General features: G+C 35.0%; 1 protein-coding gene across 10 annotated transcripts in view; it reads left to right on the top strand.

Annotated features, from left to right (window-relative positions):
- Positions 1 to 20,987, top strand: part of LOC145690241 (ecotropic viral integration site 5 ortholog-like) — a 176,583-nt gene that overhangs the window by 54,392 nt on the left and 101,204 nt on the right. For 2 of the 10 annotated variants that reach the window (XM_081764937.1, XM_081764942.1), the window contains exon 1: positions 1,037 to 1,199. The exons of 2 other annotated variants lie outside the window; for them this stretch is intronic. In XM_081764937.1, coding sequence (XP_081621063.1) covers positions 1,045 to 1,199 — 155 coding nt within the window. In that variant the 5' untranslated portion in view covers positions 1,037 to 1,044. Of the gene's footprint in view, positions 1 to 1,036; positions 1,217 to 1,286; positions 1,425 to 20,987 lie in introns of those variants that run through there. 6 more of the 10 variants (XM_081764944.1, XM_081764939.1, XM_081764938.1 and 3 more) reach the window with 6 other exon arrangements.

Genomic DNA, 20,987 nt, shown 5'->3' with positions numbered 1-20,987 from the left:
GGCTATATGGCGCGTTTGGGCCCAAGGGAATCAAATCTACTTGTTTATTATTTTGGACATATTTCATCTTTAAGCTCTCTACCTGAAGCTCCTTTCAGAGTTTAAAAGATTTATATCCAGATATTGTAAATAACTGTTAAAAATCTTAAAAAAATAAATAAATGTTGTATACCTAAAGGTAAGGTACAACTTTTTATTTTCACAACTTGGTCGTTGGACTTGTTCCCTTGTGCTGCAAATGCCTCATATGAGACATAGACCTAAAGTTTAAGGTGAAATCCGAACCAGCGTAGTACGTTCAAATTCCAGTGCTTTTCACGGTAAATCGAATCAGACTATGTACACCAAAGACGCACGCGCACCAGCCTCTAGACCTGCGGGGAGGGGTTGTAGCAAAATAGTTAGTGCGGGAATCACAGGCTCGATTCCCGTTGAGCATATGTTTTATATCGTAAGTTAAGCCATACCCACCGTTGTCATAGCCTTTGGTTCAACTTCAAACAGAAAGTAAACGAAACTGCTACTTCAAAGAAAGATAGTGTTTTGTCTTTGCAAGAAAGGCAAGGATTGTTAAGTAACTCTCCCCGCTAACTATTAACAGGCATACGAGCATCTTTGATGCACGGAGTTCTTGGTTTGATTCCCGGTGGGGGACACTGAAATTTGAACTCATTACAGTGGTTCAGATTCCACCTGAAACTGTAGGTCCACGTCTCATATAGCCTTGATGCTGAAAAGTAACACTTCAACAATTCATTCTTTCATTGAACTATTGCTAGGCGTCGTGCTTAAAATTCGATATGTTATTAGAACTGTCTAATTAGATATTACTAGTAATTTTCCTTGACAAGTATGTTAAATGTGTTTCATTAATATATATTTTTTTTTTTAGCTTTTCCCCCCCTTAGGATGTTCCATTCTCTTGGTGGAGGTAATTTCCCAACTTTCTCGTAAACAATAGATAAAATCTATGTTGTTCTTGAAACTAGTTTAAATTCCTTAAATTCGTCAACATATTTTTCACATATTCAAAGGTTATTCAGTATGAAAAATGTTCTGTTAGGAAGTATTATATGTTGTGTCTCGAACGCAGGACTGCGAAGAGCTGAGCGTATTGATCTGGTCCAGGCGGAAGCTGGGTCGGACCGGGCTAGGCGAGTTACAGTCTTGAGATCTAGGCTCCGTCATTGCACGACCAGGTCAGGTGTGTTTCCAGGTCAGGGACCAACTTCTGTGATTTATTATTTGCAACAGGGGTTGATTTCATAATGTTGAAGGATCGTTTGTTTACATAAGAGTATCGTTTTAAAGTTTTGATCACTTGTGTGGGAGAAAAGTGTAAACTTAAGCTTTTGTGTTTTGAAAGTGGTTTTCTGTGGTCAGTGTGTCAACTTGTGTTGATGGTATCCGTTCATCTAGACATTGTGAGTTACATGCATTTTGTACCGGTGTTTCGTTGCGTCTGAGTCTTTTTTTTCTTTCTTTCTTTATTTTGTTTTACTGTCTCGTATACAGTTAGTGAAACGCTTTTTCTCTTTCTTTTGAATAAGAACTTTTTGATCGTAAAGAACTTTTTTTTTTTCCTACGAGTATCGTGAAGGATATTTTTCAAAAGTGTGGGTGACAGCAGTACATTTTGCTGACTGAACAACGTACGAAGTTGAAACATGTTTTTCTCGAATACGGGTATATAATTTGTAATTCTGAATCATTTATCTACAATTTTCAAGTTAGCGGTGAGTAGTTGCAGTAGTAATGCTAGAAGAGTGTGTTCCGGCTAAGAAACTTCTAAATAGGCATAATATAATAATCGTATTAATATCGGTATGTTCTTAAACATGTAACAAAATCAGCAATATGTGCTATGAATTATACGATTTTAAGTTAGAAAGTGATGCATGTCGGTATGCTCTTATATCGAATGTCGACTTTAGTTAATGTGGCAGAAGTAGATCAAATGAGTTTAATTTCACTCAGGTCAGCCATTGAAATGAGTAAGGATTTCAAGGCGAATGTGGATAGAGTACCTTCAATGGAGGCCTATGCTGCTTCCTTTCCATTATGTGATTATAATAATTTCGCTAAGAACTGTGTGAGTCTTTATATAGTTAATTTAAAAATCCAGGTGTATTATTATTTATTTAATTTATTATTTATGCAGCCCTCCCCACTAGCCGCGGTGCCCCTTTCCTATACATGATCCTGAATCCGAGTCCCATTAAAATTTGAACGCATTACGCTAGTTCGAATTTCATTTTAAACTAGGTGCACGTCTTATATAATCACAGCCCTGAAAAGTAACTCAAAACTTCAACCAACAGCAATTAGAATTTTTACTGTTTGGAAATAGTTCGATTATTTTCTCCAACTAGTGACCAGCTTGACTAGTGACTTGAATAGACTTCAGCTAGAGAACGCAACTTCATTCACTTAGTATGGTCTTCAAATCACAGTTTAGATACCAAATGGTTCGTAGATTCGTATGTGGGTAGTTCTTTCTTTTTTATGGATATAAATTTGATGGAGAGATATACAACAGAACATCCTGATCTTTTCCGTAAATGTTTGTCATGACTAATAGTCGAGATAAATGTTGTGATAGTACAATGCACATCGCACTAATTATATCAAGCTGCTGTATATTTGATTGTAGGTCAGATTATGTTAAATGTATGTTTCCTACCGAATAGAAATTAAAATATATTCACGTATTATATTTTAATTTCATAAAAAGTTTACTAGTAACAATGCATGCAATTACAAACTACTATCATCCCTCCTCCACAGGCAATTCAAATGTGAAAAATTCATTCTTTACTCCAAACAATGATAGAAATGCACAGAATAATAATAATTTGGCAGTTTTTCACCGTAAATTTTATTCTCTAGATACCTATTCTTTCATGTCTTGTTAAAAATAACTAGAATTCTTGAATAATAATAATAATAATAATAATAATAATAATAAAACTACAAATCCTGCCAAGAACTTCAACCAAATATTACTCATAAACAAAAGCGTTTGGTTTGACGCCTACAAAATTCAGATGTGGTCTTTCTAAGTAGACAGGCCCGCGAATGACGTGCGCATAATTCTTCTGCCATCGTCATAAAATTTCCCTAATTTTGTAAAGAGTGTACTACTCTTAAAGCTTTTATTTATTAGAAGTTTTTTCTATAAGATATAAACTAAAAGATTTGAATTTCCTAGGTAGGGAATATGCTGAAACTTTACGGTGAAAATCCGACATTCCTAGTTGCCGCATACTATGTATCGTCGTAAAAATTTATTTTAATGTTTTAGTTTGAAAATAATCCTCTAATGCTGAAAGTAGAAATTAAAAAAAAACGTTATCTCAATGCATTTATATAACGACACTCTATAAGCCGAAAAATTTACCGGTTTCATGCGTCTTTGGTCGTGACCATATCAGATTTTAAACTTATGTTCGTATTTTTTCCCTATACGGAAGAATAAGTAAATAAAATAATTTTATAAAAAAAAAAGAGAGAGAAGTATTGGATGGTGAAAATCGAAAATTGATATTTCTATCTATACCAATGGTTCTCAACCTAATTCCTATCACGACCCCCATTTCACTACATCCTCTTGCCAGTGACCCTCTTATAATTTCTAGTTTGTAATAAGCTTGTCTAGGATTTTTAATATACCTATTGCGGAGATCTAACGATATCCATCTATTTCTATAATAGTAGAATCCATTTCTTGTATTTAGTGAATACACTAACTTCACTAAAAGCGAATGGATTAAAACCAAATTTGGTCAGTTCATGCGTGTTACAAATATCTAATTCGATCCGTCATAGTGTTTCAAAATGGACGCCGTTTGAAAATTTTAAAACCTCAAAGCTTCCTTAATTTTGGGTCATATGATAAAAAATGCTAATTTCTAATTTTTGGTTAAAAAAAACTTGAACATTTGTTTAAAAAGTTGAGTATTTTAAGTAACTTGATAATGTGCGTCACGAAGATTGAACCGGACATTGCCGCACTAGAGAAATCCCACCATGCTCAAGTATCTCATTAGCTTTCAATTTTAATTGTATTTCAATATGCAGGTTTTGTTGCATTTGTATTTCTCTAGTATTTCAGTATGCAGTTCTCATTAGCTTCATATCGTACCTCTTTCATTTAAATTGATTTTTAAACAACTCTGCACCTGTTGAAAATGTTTTATTAAACCTATTTTTTGTTGCTCTTAACAGTATGTATAAAAATAAAAATATGCCTATCAGAACAAAATTCAAAATAACGTTAGTCAAAAATATTTTCAGGTACTAGATTCTAATTACATTTATCTTTTCCGTTATCTTCGCGACCCTCATGAAACCTCCTCGCGACCTCCTACGGGTCGCGACTCCCAGGTTGAGAAACCTCTATAGCTACTAATGTATAAAATATTGCGTGTGTGTGTCATTAGACTTTTGCATAAAAAGGAGTCACCTAGTGCCACCACATTTTGTACCTAATCTAACCGCGTACAAAGCTATCTTTTCGATTTTCGCTTGAAGTGGGATTGGGGATCAACAAATTTATGTCTCTGATCGTTTCTAATAACACGTTGTATAGTGCAGGCAACAGTACCTATTTGTTATATGGGCTTACATAGAGGAGGAGAATAAAGTTATTGCACTTTGTTATTCATGTATTTCGCTCATGTCTTTACTTTGGAGGTATTTTGAATAAACCTTATCCTTCCTGTGCAAAGAACGGGCACATCAGCTAGTGGTTGAATAAAACTAAACATGAAGCTTGTTAAAAATAATAATAAAACAGAGCTTCAACCGTTTGTTCATATTTCGTAAGTAAACTATTGTAGCGTGACTTCGTTTGTTGCTTCAAAAGAAAAAAATCAATATAGTTTCATGTTCCTCAGTTATGCCATTAAGACTAAAGAAGATGCAAGTGAATGTGAATGATTATGAAAGAGTGATGGAATCAGAATGTGGGATGAAACTGGAAAACCCCGAGAAAAACTCCACAGGCACATGTCCACCACAAACTCACCAACACATGGGCGCTCTATCTTTGAGTCCCCTGCGTCTTCCTTAGTATTAGTATCTTTGTTTTCTTCTCGGACAATTTTCTGGAAAAGCACTCATAATGTACACTTTAATGAATGTTCAATGAACAATTCTAACTACATGACGTAATATCTCTCTCTCATACAAATCCAGAAAGCCTATATACTTTGCTGATGAGTGAGTCTTCTATGATATATTTTTTAAAATTGCTTTTACTATTTTAGTCATATATCGTAAATAAGATACATCATTCGGATCATTTTTTTCATTCGGAGAAATGCAGAAATATTGTAGTAATTTACTAGTGAGAATGAGTAACACGGGCAGTTTGGTAGAGAGATGATCCTCGGACGATTTTCTGAGGAACGGATGTTAATTAGTTTTTTTTTCACATTTCGTAATTATATCATTAACGTAAGTATTCAAAAAAAAAAAAAAAAAAAGGTTTACTAGTTTTTATGGATTTTGTTCGGAAGAACTTTTCGAAATCGACTCTGACGACTTATTTACATTCCATTAACAATCGTACAGAACAGCATGTATTCCATAATTGGGAACGAGTCTATATAGCTTTTATTTATTTATTTATTTATTTATTTTTTTACTTATTTTTGTTTGCATTAAATTTATTTTAATGCATACTTTGTCCTAGAGCAAGTCAAGGACTTTAATTTAGTACTTTTAATTAGTGTAATAATAAATTGTCCTCTGCTGTAGGCAAATAGTAAGCACGTGGTCTTGTTTTCGATGCCCGATGGTGGACACAGAGCAGTGTTGATCTAGTGTCATGTGTTACAGTTAAGATATGTAGTTGAATCAAAAAGTAGCGAACTTTGATCTGATATGAGAATTTCGCATCACTCAGCTAAAAGCCCAGTTACCCAAGAAGTCAGTCAGGATTATTTTAAGAGAGAGTTGAGGCTGTCTCATCTCATGGCCAATTCTAGCGCAGGCCCCTAGACAGTTTGCTGCTCCATGCAATGGCATTATTTGCCGCTCCCTTTCTGCAGAAAGAAAAATCTTTAAGAACTACGATTTTTAGTATGCTACCCCATCATGAACAGTGAAGAAGAATACTTGCACTCAGAAAGGCCTAAACACAATCAATACAGTCTCGTTATGCCTCTTCTGTTGTTTTCTCTTTTAATAATATTCTATTATGTTAGTGAAAGATAAAGCAAAGACACCTGCAGAGGAAAGATGATAATCCTTTTTGTAGAATTCATAATCGAGTTTCAGTTTCAATATATCAGTTTGCAATTCCCGTGCAACTAACTCTTTTATCTTTATTTTTTGATTTTCCTTCTACATCTATTTAAAAAAAACTTGTTTCGACCTTCAGTGATAAGGAACTGCTTTGTGACAAAGATAAAACTAATTTTCATGCTAAAATTGTGATAACTAACTAAATGGAACAGGTGTTAGCTACTGTTCAAGAATTGCGTTCTTATATTTGACAACAATCAAGCAATTCATGCTGGAATTTGTTTGACCATTTGCTTTAACACTGTCCATATGACCTTAAACTAATGCGACATAAACATGATGTATGAATGTAGTATTAAAATAGAAGGTCAGCTTAGCAAATTTAACTACCACCATCATAAAGTCTGTTTCCAATAAGAAATATTTATATTTAATAATGTAGTTATGACAGATTTTGCCACTCCTCGAAATTTGCACCCCCCCCCCCGTGCAAATGCACGTGTTGCGCTTATGATAGAGCCAGCCCTGTTCTAGCGTAGTAAGATACTAGCTCACTGTCCATTGGATTAAGTCTCTAACACGAACACACACACACAATTAAAAAGAAAAAAAGCTGAGGTTTTTTATGTTTTACATCCTTATTCAACACCAAGATTATGAAGGACGTGTGGTACTATTAACATGGACTTCGACCCATGACCGAGGTTTGAATCTTGTGTTTGCGGATGCACAAATCAATATTTGAAGATTACTCCTTGCAGTATAGACCAGCGTTTCTCAACTTTTTTTTTTTTTCCTTTGGGGCACATCAAAGTATGTTTCAAACTTTCGCGGCACCCCTGCATGTGATTTTTTTTTCTAAATACAAAAAACAAATACACAACAATACGATAAATTATTATTTTCTTGTGAAGATCATTTCTTTGTCGAAGATTAGAGGACGTTAAATATCTCGCGACACACCTGACATGTATCCGCGACACAGCTGTTAAGAAACGCTAGTGTAGGCCTTTCCCCACCACCATCACCGTCCCGAGAGAACTGGATTACAGGGGCAAAAAACAAAGGAAAAGAAAACAAGAGAATGAATAGTCCTATAACTTAACGGTGTTGACTGCCTGCGCTAGCTTTGATTTTTAGCTGATTAATTTATAAGGAGAAGTATTTTCTGTTTTCTTTGAAATAAAATGGAATTTTAATGGTTTGTCAAATTGAACATTCAACTAGACTTGAGGAAAAAATCAGTAAAATCCCATGCAGTTCGTTTCAAACAAAACAAAAATAATTCCTCGATAAATGAATAAGCTAGAAAGAAACGTAGATTGCGCAGATATTCAAACCGTTAAACTGTTGTTTATCACTAAAGTGAGTTAGAACGCAATTCACGATTATATTCAGTAGAGTAAGTGAAACGAATGACAAATATAAGTGAATGATGATGAACTATTTATGTGATTCATTGCAGTTTTAACATCCCTTTTCAGCAGTAGCGCTATTATAAGGGCTCTGTGCTTTAAGTAGGGTCTAATATATTACTCAGAATTTTGTCTTGACGAAGATCAACCCTGGGATCTGAAATAAAATATTTAGTGAAATAACTTCAAGCGAACACCTAAAGGACAAAAATCCACTATATAGTATTACGTATCTGTCCAAATGCTTACATGGCCTGAAGTTGAATCCGGAGCTCTGCGTTCACGAGTTGAGCAGTCTGCCACTGAACTATTGTTCTTGTTTCTCTTTCTCCCTCCCCCATCACCATTCCACACACTCAAAAAGATTATATTACCTGGTAATCGAATGAAAGGAAATAACAAAGATATGTATACTGGAGATACTAGCGTGACATTTACATAGTGTGACTGCAGAAATTTCCATAATCTTTGGTCAAAATGATCGGATTCATGACAAAATAGACAAGTTGATTTTGCCTGATAGTTGACGTAGTCATCATGATTATTAGCATGCGTGCTTATCAAATTTTGTCCATGCAAATATTTACGGAATGCGGCTGGTGATTAGTATTTATTTACAAGGGTGAAACCAAAAAGAAAACAGTTAATGTCAAAGACTTGATTTGGATTTTGCGCTTATCTGCATGTTTCCACTAATTCAATTTACCTCGACATACAAAACTGGATCAATAAAAACAAGAGTTGACAGGGATATGTGGTTGGTTGTTCTCCATGGTAATGTTGGGTTAAAATGAAAACCTTGCTTGACCATATGCTGTCATGTTTAATTAAGAAGTTTGATGAATCAATATTTGTCAATCACACTCAATTATAACAAACATGCCAATTAGCATATTGATTACACTGAGGTGTACTAAACAGCAAGAGTTAACTGCTCACAGAGGAAACATTGAATACGTACTAAAAGTATGAAGAATGTGTGAAGTTTTAGAGTCACTGAAAAATTGTGTCATTACGATACTTAATAAGAGTACTTTATTATTATTATTATTCGTTCTAGTTTTTTTAAAAAAATACGAAAGGGAGGAGTGAATTTAATATAGGATTGCTACTTTTTGAGAGAACACTAATTCAAAGTCTTACTAGACATTTGACCGATTTCTTGTGTTAATAATTATCTTTCCTCTTCAGTCAATTTTACAGGAGATCATTAAAAGTCTGTTGTAAGACTTAAATAGATAAATAAATACATTGTTGTAATAGTGTGACAGTCTGTGTAAGGTTTCTGTTACCGATAATAGCGCTATGTTAAAACAAGAAAATTTTTTCAACAAATATATAAACAGCCATGAGGTATTTTATTGATTTTTTATTTTCATTCATGAATGCTTCAATTTAAAATGAACACCTGTCAGCAGGTTTCCAGGATTCCACAACAGATTTCTTCCTAAAATAAAACCAAAATCACAAAATATTTTGATTCAGCATTTGTTGTTGGTTGTGATCAGCTGCTTAGAAATTGGGATCCAAGCACGGATGTTTAGATTATGAACTCGCGTTGAACAATGATTGCCACAGCAGGCTTTTCCAAGTGCTAATTGTAATCCGAGAGTCATTTTTTCTGTGTTTGCTGTACGGTTCATGGTGACTATCCTCTTCACCGATGTTTTGCCATAAGTTCTGTTTGCTATCATCATTTTGGATATTGTTCCTCAACAGAGGCGTACATAAGGCGAGTTTTCCGAGCTTAAACACCCCCTTGCAAATAAAAATGAAATCTTTCAGTTTAACGTCCCACGATTATGCCCTTTGAGATAAGGGAGACGATGATTAAAGCAAGTGAATGATGCTGGAATAATTGGTGGAATGGTAATGTTGAAGGAAACGGGTATCCCGAGAATACCCACGGATACACCACAAACCAGCTTAAGCGGGCATCGAACCAGGAATCCCATGCACCAGAGGTAAGTGCTGTATCATTGAGCCCTCGTGCTCCCTTAAAGCAAAGTATGTAAAAATAAACATACTTTATTAATATAATTATACAAATACCTGAAATGTCATGAACTTGGGAGTTTGAACCCTTCTCCCTTATCGAAATTCTATGTTCACTACTACTGCCTCGCGATATATTGAGCACCTTAGGTACGTTTACGCCAGTTAACCACCCACCAGGAATTTTGGATTATTTAAAACTCTGACGGGTGTCCCATTTTCATTATCACAGTCTGTGCTTTAATATACGTCTCCGCTGTACATCGCCTGACATGATCACCTAACAATGGCTAGGCATGGATTCTCTTCCTCATGCATCTTATTAAATTGTCGTATTTAATGTATATAAGTGACGCATAGATGGCTTTCGAAAAGGTTTTGAGAAACACACTTGGCACGGAAAGAAATGAACAAACGGATTAATTTAGTTACCCAAAATCTCAACTTCACGATTGCCACAAGTCACCAAATATAATACAACCCTTCTTATAATACAATTGCATCTCAGTCTGTTTCTAAGGCTCCTAGTAGTTCATCCGTCTAATGCCTGCGTCACGTCAATAGATGGCGCTACTGTGCTGGGAATTTGCAGATTCGGTTGCAATTTAAAAACTGCATTGTTTCAATTTAATTATTTCAAAATAGGACAAAGCACGACTTTAATGTTTAGCGAGCCGAAGACTTGTAGGGAAACAACTACTAATCAAATCTGGTAGACAGTAAAGATATTACGCACTGGAAATTTCATTAGTAAGACTATTCATGGCTTTAGATTAATTGTTTTAACAAAAGAGACACTGACCAAAGCTTAAAACTTTACTTTATTTTAAATTATAATTTGTAACTGTTTCGGATATCTTTGAATAACATAGAGAAAAAAAATTAATAAATAAAGAAAAATAAAAATTTAAAAAAAATAAAAATAAAAGGCCCTTATAAGAACCAAAAATGAAGGAAGTGATTAATTGGAAAGTGAACACGAAGACTTACAGAATTGGCTGAAGGCCTCGATAAATAAGAAAAATAAATCTTATAAAAGAGAACGCACAAATCCTTTGTTCCCTCATCACGCTAATACGGCTGAACCAATTTCTTTCATTTTTGGGGGGTTATTAGGATTTGGACCCTAGATGGTTTTTATCATATCACTTTAATTTTTAATTACCAGTGTCTTGAGATAATTGACCATTCAAGTGTCCATAACGTACAAATCCTTTGTTAGTTCATCATAGGTAAAAATAAACGTATTTATATGCAACCCGCATGACCGTGTCACTCGGCGGGTTAACATAAATGACAGGCGATATAATGTTAACATTTACTGCAATCTACTATGGTTTTTATCATATCACTTGAAAGCGAAAAAGTAAAAATTATCTAAGTAACAAAGTTTATTGCGTTCCGGGGTGACCGCAGCGAAGCGGGGTGAACGCTGCTAGTAAATAAATAAATAAAAATAAAAAAGTACAACAATGACTCTATATATGACTATTAAAAGAATTTAATTTTTTTTATAACAATGACTATATATATGACGGTTAAAGAATTTAAACTCTGTTATAACAACATTTATATATATGTCTGTATTTTCATTAATTTCGATCGTGTCTGAAGAAGGATATGCTAGATATCCGAAACAGTTACAAATTATAATTTAAAATAAAGTAAAGTTTTAAGCTTTGCTCAGTGTCTTTGTTTTAAAAAAAAAATGAGAATTTCAATCTCGTCCGGTAGAAATCAACTCTGGAGGATGTTTGCTTACATCTAACGGAGAGATATAGCTATAACTTCTATTATATTTATTTCAATATAGAAAGATATGGATAGCTACCGTTAAAGTTACCGTTACCTTTGAAGATATTAACCAATTGTCTATATTAACGAACTTGAACCTGATAATCGCTCTAGCTATCTGTTTCATATATATATATATATATATATATATATATATATATATATATAATTGGTTTCGATAAGTTATCATGTGAGCTAACATGACGGACGTAAGTAACCGCTACCCGTTAACGGATTGGACTCTATTAACGATTCTGCCGAAATAGTCACTCTAGCAATCTATTACAAATAATAGAAGTCGAGAATTCGTTATCGTGTGGAGTAACAGACATGTAGGGCCTACGTGCGTACGGACTACTAAACATTACAATATTCTAAATGTCACTTCCGTAATCCTAATAAATAAAAGCGAGACATGATGGTTGTATGGAGAAAATACGCACAGAATACAGTTCTAGTCAATGCGGAGACCTGATAAAGAAGCTTTTGGATAGACTAATAATGTGGGAGAATAATAAAAATATCTGGAAATTGGATACAATCTAAACTGGATTGGATCGATGCAGGATAAGGGCCAATGAAAAGAATTTGTCTCTATGATGGTTGTCAGTGACACTCCTTGAATTCATTACTTTGTAGTGGATAGACACCATGTGCGTGTTTTTTCGGATTCTCCCGTTTCCTCCCACTTTTTCATTCCAATATTGTATTCATTTCTCGCCATAGGGGCGCGGTGGTTCAGTGGTAGAGCGTTCACCTCCGGTGCTTGGGGTCCCTGGTTTGATCCCAGCTCGCGCCGTGTGGACTTTGTGGTGAACAAACACCGTGCTCGTGGGTTTTCTCGGGGTTCTCCCGTTTCCTCCCACTTTCTTCATTCTACCATTTCATTCATTTCTCATCATCACCGTCTCCTTTAGCCTGGCCGGCATAATCTTGGGACGTAAAACTGAAAGATTTCATTTTCTTAGGATTCATTAAATCATATGCTTAATTTATTTAAGATGTTTTTACATGGGTACAAAAGAGGTTTTTCTTTGGAAATATCCCTAGATTTTTTTAAAAAAAATAATGACATATCTACTGTACATGTGTCTCATATTACACGTTTTTTTTTTAATTTAGTTGTATTACGTATGAAAAAGAACAAAATTACTTTTTGTGTGCGAAATTAGTCGTTTCTGTAACATTATTGTGAATCATTGACAGTACCCGGTACCTTCATATATTATTTTTTTAAGTCTGTTCAAATAAAATAGGTGCTATTTTACATGTTTCGTTCTAGTAACTGAAACACAGTGAAAGACAAGTTCTAGAAGACTCAATGTGGTACGATCAAATACAATGATAAAGTATCCTAAGTGTTCGTTAAGTTCTGAGAAATATGCGGTGATCGTATTATGATGTCATCCTTCAAACAAATGGCCTCAATCCATGTTCTGCTTATTAATAAGCATCTTAGTTTTGGTAACTGACGGGCTTGGTGTATAATTCTTTACAATACGAATCGTTTTGCTAGAATTTAGGAAATTTGGGTTTGAATGTAAATGTTTTACAAGTGTAGAGACTAATGACAAATATTTGGTGAGGGATTTCGTTATATTTTGTGCCTTGTTGAGAAGTATTAGAAATTATTTCCATTGAATATATGAACAATATGTTAAATGAGTCATACATCCTTTCCTAAAGATAATAGGCCTACTGAGTCACTTGCAGAAAATGTGATTATATTATACTGTACTGTGGTTGTTGTAGGTAGAGACCTTTCCGTACTTAAAGCTCTTACTGCTGTCTATTAGTGGCTAGCGCGTACGCCTTTGGTGGGAGAGTACAAAAAAATTCAGTTATTCACTTCCATTAACTAATCATCTACTTTAGCCTAAAGGGATAACTATGGGACGTCAAACTAAAAAAAAAAAAAATAATTTTTCTTTCGTCGCTAGTTAATTGGCGTGCTCATCTTCGGTGCGAAAGACCCTGCTTCGAGACTCGTTACAAACTGATATGGTTCGGTCGCACGTTGAACTGTAGGTGGGTACCTCGGTGATTGTTAAAGTTTCAAATATGTTACAGTAAATGATTAGTGCTTCAGGGTAGTTCGTGGTGGGAGCACAATTATTCAGTCCTAATCCAGCAGTGCTAAGTGCTAAGATATTGCTTTTACGTTAAAATTTCTTGCATGCGCATTAATTGTTCAATAAAACTAAAAATATCAGTTGAATTCAATCAAATGTGTGTCAGCAGTATTATGCATACTGTAAGTCGTTTTGAGTTGAATAGTAAAACTATTTAATATGAGATCAAACATTAAAAGATCAAGATGGCTACAAACTGTTGTCCTATATGGAAAAAGAGCTTTCACCATTTAGAAATATCTATCATTCTTTCTTCAGAGACCCAAAGAGATAGACGTCCATCCATGCTTATAATTGAGTATTGAATGATCTATTTGACAAATGAAGCTTATAAACCATAACCGCACTACCCGTGTAGCTGCTGGGTTTATGCACCACACCTGTCCTCGAAGTAATAACTAGGGCCCGGATTTTTGTGTTAAAAAACTAAAATATTTATTGTTATGTGCTAAAAAATGAAAAATATTTGCTAAAAATTTGAAAAATATTTAACAAAAAAATAACAAGGAAAAGTTTTAGAAAACACCCAACGTAAAAAAAAAAAATAAATAAATGCTGGTGCTCACCAATAACTCCTATTTATCAGATGTCGAAATTCCACGAGCATTACAATGAATAACTAACGTCTTTTCCAAATTGTCCATCGTAAAGCCATGCCCATTGTCGCGGAATAATGCCTTATACTGAGAAAAGGAACGTTGTACATCACACGATATTAACCTCGCGTATTTGAAAAGGGGCATATCACAAATATTCACACCATGAACTTCACTTGTGTTTTGGCCTTCCAATACTTCAGATATTTTACATAGGGTTTTATACCCAATGTTTTTCTTTTACAAATTCTTATATATTTTTTCTTACGACTTCAGCTTTCAAAGCAGAAAGAATATTCAGTTTTCTTTCAATGCACTGTATTTCCTGTACTTTAACCGAAGTACTCAATAAATCTCCCGTAGTTTCTACTTTCTTTATAAAGTGAGGTAAGAAACCGAAATTGGCAGATATGAAAGCCAAGTCACTGTCACTGTTTACTAAATTTTGAACAATTTCAATGGACGAAGTATCGTCTGGGTTTAATTTAGTTACTACAGATACAAATGCTAAATACTCTACATAACATAGTACTGCATTGTGTCAGGTACCCCACCGCGTGATTGCGGGTGTTGGGAGAAGTGAAAAATCGGAATTTGTTTCTTTGAAAAGTTCAATTCTAGTTGTCAATTTTACGAAAGTTTTTTTTTTTTCTTCATCATTTGACAGTAACTTGTTCACTTTAGTACAAAACGCTCCTTCAAAAGCTCTTTGTTTGGCACAAGTTACCCCAGCGTTGATAAGCAGAATTTATGACGACGCTGTTTCTCCAGGTAAGAAATTGCTTATAAATACCATGGATAGATTTATGTAGCCTACTCTTTTCCCGATGTTAATTTCTTTCGAGAGAAAGTAAAAAAAAAAAAAAAAAAAAAAAAAAAATCTTGAAATATAGGATAAAATAACGGAAAATTGTTAAAAATATGTATTTATTACCAAAATGTCCAAAATATTTTACATAACTTTTTTTTTAAAGAAAACGTATTTTTATGTGAAATTAAATTTGTAATTTACACTTGCAGACTCTTAATTGGAATAATAAACTTTGTTTTGGGCCTGTACATGTTTGAAAAAATATGTTTTTACATATAATCCGGGCCTTAGTAATAACGATCGACTGAATATTTATATGCTACATCTGCCTCTGAAGGGTTAAGTATTAAAGAGTATTTTTAAAACATTGCATTAACACGTGTATAACAGAGCGGTTTTCTGTACAAAATTATCGAACCGAATTACTTTATGTGACATTTTTTCTGACATTCCCATTTTTCTCTTTAAATCATATACATCAACAAAAGAAATGTCTATGTCTGCTTATTTTTATCGCTCTTATTTTTTGGCAAGCATCTAAAATAATGCAGAAAACCACTCAGGTCTCCCTTCCTAACACCCCTGCACAGAATAACATCACGTAAACACAACCACTCTACAATACGAGTACATCAACTCATCGGGTACGTAATACTTTCTAACATCGCGACTATAGCTGCTCTAATTTTTCCCATTGTGAGAGATCATCATATAAAGATAGACTTATTTCTTTAGTAGTGCGTGACAGACAAAAGCTAGATGGACGATTTGGCTCATAAAAGTCATTTTAATTTATTCATTTGTTATTTAGTACAACAATCATCAATTACTGCTGATTATATATGCTACTTTACACAGTAAAAACTTATTTCAATGATGACAGTAAATTCTTCGTATTCGTTTGTGACAGCATCACGATAAGATCCACTTTTGCATATAGCTTCATTGTAAGTTCAATAATTTTATACATTAGCGACACAAATTGATTTTGACAACACAAAAACAACAATTCGCAACGACAAAATCAAACAAAAGAATCAAGTAATACAAACAAACATAACACTCAGGCCTTGAGTCTTAACAACTGTAGAAACTCCGCAGTGCATACTCGGGAGTTGCACTCCAGTCTAATTTTTTTTCCTAGTACATCGCATTGAATTGGTTTTCATATATTTCTGCGCCTCCATACAAACTTCTTCAATGTTGTATGTAAAAGTACTTATTTCTGCTCCGAAATATACAGTATATACTCATATACAGGGTGTCTCAAAAGTCCCTTGACAGAGTAACTGTTATTTTCAGAGTTATCAACAAAATATAAGGGGGGAAACCGTCTCCAAATATAATGTTTGCAATCTAAAGTGAAGGATTTTTTTTTTTTTAATCGGACGAGCCGTTTGGGCTGTACACACTTTATGCGCCCAATGTTAAATGAAAATGCAACATTGCCATTTACTTGTACCCACAACTTAAGTGAATGAAGTTATTGTCTTTTACGCTAATGTGTCGATGGCCAGCCTCCATTTCAAACATGCCATCATTATTTTATGTTGTGGGTACTAACAGTACAAGTCCCACTGCATGACCCTAATAAAATAGTAATTTGCGTAATACTAAATTCAAATAGAATCTGGGGCCACGGTGGCTCAGTGGTAGATCGTTCACCTCTGGTCCATCGGGTCCTTAGTTCGATCCTAGCTCGCGCCAAGTGAACTTTGTGGTGAACGAACACCACGTGCGTGCGTTTGTCGGGATTCTCCCGTTTCCTCCCACTTTCTTCATTCCACAATTTCATTTATTTCTTATCACAGTCTCCTTTACCCTAACCGCCATAAGCGTGGGACGTAAAACTTAAAGATTTCATTTTATTTTTATTTTCAAATAGAAAAGCTACTTAAGGAGATACCCTGGTAGCTTAGTGAGAAAAAAAATGCATGGACCATTTTTAAAGTAAGGATCGTTTTGCAGTATCTTTGAACACCACGCTCCTTTGTTCTTTTACGTATGCACACTAATGCACCTTGCGCAGTCAGACCGTATTTATACCTACGTCGACCGTGTGTGCGCTTCATGTCCATTGACGAAAGGGTTTAGGAAAATCAGTCAGTCTGCCTCCTGTGCAATAAGGTCAATTATCCACTTTCTGGTTTCTGCAATAGATACGTAGAGCGATTATCTCCGTTGAGATCGTTAATGGAATAAATCCGTTATCCAAACGGTAACTGTGATTATCCGTTTCCGATACTTAAATTTCGCGTGATCCTCCGTACTGTCTTATCCAAAGTTTATTTTGTCCTAAAGTTTCTCCCACAAAATCGAAATTTAGTATCTTTATAATAATTTCTGGGAAGTTCTTTGTATAAAATATGTTTATATGGTTAGATTACTGTTGTTTATTTAGCTGTAATCGTGTTATTCTATTCTCATTAAGAATTATTTTCGATACTTAACATTCCCTTTGCTTTTATATCAATTATAGAGGCAAGTTCTGTTAACACTATTGCTCCATTCCTTTTCTGTAAGAGCACGTCAGCGTACGTTGACGATAACGAATCAGTTAAAAAAAAAAAAAAAAGTTGTGTCACCTTTTAAACTAACGTGGTTTCACTTACGGGAAATTTCAGTGTAATTAAAATGTCCAATGCTGAAATCAATTGCGGACTCAACATTTTGATTGGGAGACTTCTGTATTGTCGTTCTCGACCCTCAGGAAGTTCTTGAGGGGAGCAGTTTGTTCAATCGACCACAAATATCCAAGTGAGTAAATCTCAAATGACATTGATCGCCTCGAGCATTTTATCTGCTAGAACAAACATTCACCTCGGAAATTAAATGCCATTTCAAACCAGAAACACGCATCTATTGCCTTTGGTGTGGAAGCTTCTCTCTTGATGTTGATGTATTATATTCTTTGTTTCCGGTGATAAGCCGAGCAGTTTGATTATTCGGAAATAGTTACAGCGTAGTATACATGTTCAATCGCTCTTTGTTCAGTTCATTTTCTAAAGGATAATTTTCATTGGAATGTCCATTGTAATGCTTTTATTTCATAGAAACATTAACGTAGTGCGATGGAAATATGCTATGTAGAATTCCCTGTAATTTCCGTTCTGTTGCGTGTGATATAAATTATTAGATGGATTTCTTCGTGGGAAATTAACCGTGACATGTTCTTTCTTACATGTTCTGGATTCGAACTCCGATGGCAGTAGGGGGCGCGGTGGCTCAGTGGTAGAGCGTTCACCCCCAGTGCTTGGGATTCCTGGTTCGATCCCAGCTCGCGTCGTGTGGACTTTGTGGTGGACAAACACCGTGCTCGTGGGTTTTCGCGGGGTTTTCCCGTTTCCTCCCACCTTCTTAATTCCACCATTTCACTCATCTCTCATTATCACCGTCTCCTTTAGCCTAACCGGCATAACCGTGGGACGTTAAACTTAAGATTTCATTTTTTTTCCGATGGCAGTAGTCCGATTTGGGTTTTAAAAAACAGTAGCGTTTTGCATCTCACTTTGCCAAAGATTATATAATATGTGGGTGATGTTTCACTTTGCTTTGGGCACATAACAAACGAAGCTTTTCTTCCTCATTAATTTGTACCCAAATATATGAAAACTCATTCGTAGTATTTGGTTTTCCATATAGCATTAGAATTTTAGTATCCGCATTGATAAAATATTCAGAACCAGTTTAATAATAATAATAATTTCAAGCTTACTCGCAGCAAAATTTACACTTTCGTTTACAGATGATATAACATTTGAAAAGTTGTATTTATTGGAATCATCACTGCTGGTCTCAGTTAAGTACATAATTATACAATCGAGACATAATAAACATTGACGTTCTTTAATTACTTAAACGTACAATATTCGTAATTAATTGTATCACCCAGCCAACAAATATCAGATGTTATTTGAAATACGTGTATTCCTCAGTAGTTGCATATTCAGTTTATCTGAATTGACCGCCATGAACCCGTAGAGTGGCCGTAGCACTCTCCGGACTTAAGACTGTGGATCTCTTATTTGTAGGACTACTTGAACGCGGTCGTTTACCAGAACATGATTACAAATGTTACATATTTGCAACATATATTCGTCATACATGCTCTTAAATCCTGTTTAGGCGCTGCACACAGTGTAACAGTGCTGATTTCAGGGTATGGGCTGGAGGAAATTCTTCCCAAAGCTACGAAATTTTCACCGGGGCTACATCTCCGAAAGTGCTCAATGTGAATCACCAGATTTTTGCAGTATTGTTTTCACTCTTGTGTATTGGAACCTCCCCTCCCCTGGCGGAAATGTTAAAGTACCACTGCAGTATAAGTTGTGTCTAAAGTTCGTAACAAATATATATTTTGTAACCATATTCTAATAAACGTAGCTAAAAATAGGAGAGAGCATTACTTGAAACATATATGAAATATAGATAGGCATCTTTACCTGTTAAGATGTTAACGCATTAAGATAATCGCTCTAACTATATATTGCAAAAAAAAAAAAAAAAAAAAAAAAAAAGTCAACATTCGATTTCATTTAAATTATGATATGGAGTTACGGAGGGACGTAAGTCGTAGTTCCCCGTGAAAGTGGAAACATACTGATTCCATTAACGAACTCGACTGAGATAATTGCTCTACCTATCTGTGTAACAAGAAACAAAATTCGAAAAAGCACATTCGTTTAAGAGTTATCTTAGGGCTAATATACGCACGTCTTAACATTACAATCTGATAAGTTGCACTTGCATGATCCTAATAAATCTACTTTTCCATAGACACTGACATAATAACGCTTCTCTTTTCGTAGAAGTGTAAATAAGGAGTTTAGTAAACGCTGCCAATGCTTAATGACTTAACACAGCTCTCCCTCTCCTGGAAAGAGAGAGAAAGAGAAAATGGAATTTGCAGTTTAACGTCCCCCACGTTTATTCCCGTAAGGATGGAGATGGATGATTTATGAAAGTGGATGATTATGTAAGAGATGGGTTGAGAATCTGGAAGGATACTGGAGATCCTTTTTAAAAATAAAAACTCTTGGACACGATTTTGTCCACCACAAACTCAATGACCTGTCGAACTAGGGATCCTACGCATCAGAGGTGAGTGCTCTGTTGTGTGACTGGAGAAAGAGAAAAAGCCTGCATCATAATTCTACAGAAATTAAAGAATAAGAAACATATAGCAATAAAATACTTGTAAAAATAAAGGATTTCCTGACAGTGAGAAAAAGTGGTGAATCCTCACACAGTTGCATTAAAATGATTTGTTTTATTTGTGATTGAAAAATAAAATAAGTTGAATTTGAGTTTAATGTTCCTTTCAGTAGCGAGGCTATATGAGGCGGGACCTATTGATTAACGTGAAATCCGAACCACATGAGCTCCCGCCGGGAATCGAACCCAGTTCTCCCACGTCAAAGAGAAAAATAAAATGATCATGTATATAAACTGATTGTGGCGGATCCAGGAGGCGATCGCCCCCCCCAGAAGAGGAAACTTTCTTATTTTATATATAACCCATCCCAGAGTTTGGAGCTCTTCAAAGTAGCTCTAAGTAGCAGTATTACAACCCAGAGTTCGTCCTGGAGCCGCACCTGAACTCACTTTTATGCATCAGCACATCAGTAATACTACTAATAGTATTTAAAATAATCAGTAACGATAATACTAATAATATAGTGCAGTTTCGATCTTCTGGTTTTCCTTTCTTTACCTGTGCGCCCTTTATAATCCAACCGTTTCGTCTCTTGTATTCCCTTCTGGCCCTGATCCAATTCCGAACATTATTTTAAAACAGTGCCGTTTTGTGTGTTATACATTTTTATTTTCTTTATTTTAAAGGAATTCTTCAAATAAACTCTGGTCATGTTATGAAAAAAATAATAGTGGTCTGGGTGGACCAATGGCTCTCCTATTGCATTTTAATGCGTGGTCAGATGTTCCCAATTCTTTGGGTTTAAGATATTTTCTGTCCCTTTAGTATATGGTGTAA

The sequence above is a fragment of the Thermobia domestica genome, chromosome 7 (assembly GCF_964235325.1).
Source record: "Thermobia domestica chromosome 7, izTheDome1.hap1.1, whole genome shotgun sequence".
In the NCBI taxonomy this organism is placed as follows: domain Eukaryota; kingdom Metazoa; phylum Arthropoda; class Insecta; order Zygentoma; family Lepismatidae; genus Thermobia; species Thermobia domestica.
Note: the sequence above shows the minus strand (reverse complement) of the source record. Positions and strands in the feature narration are given on the sequence as shown.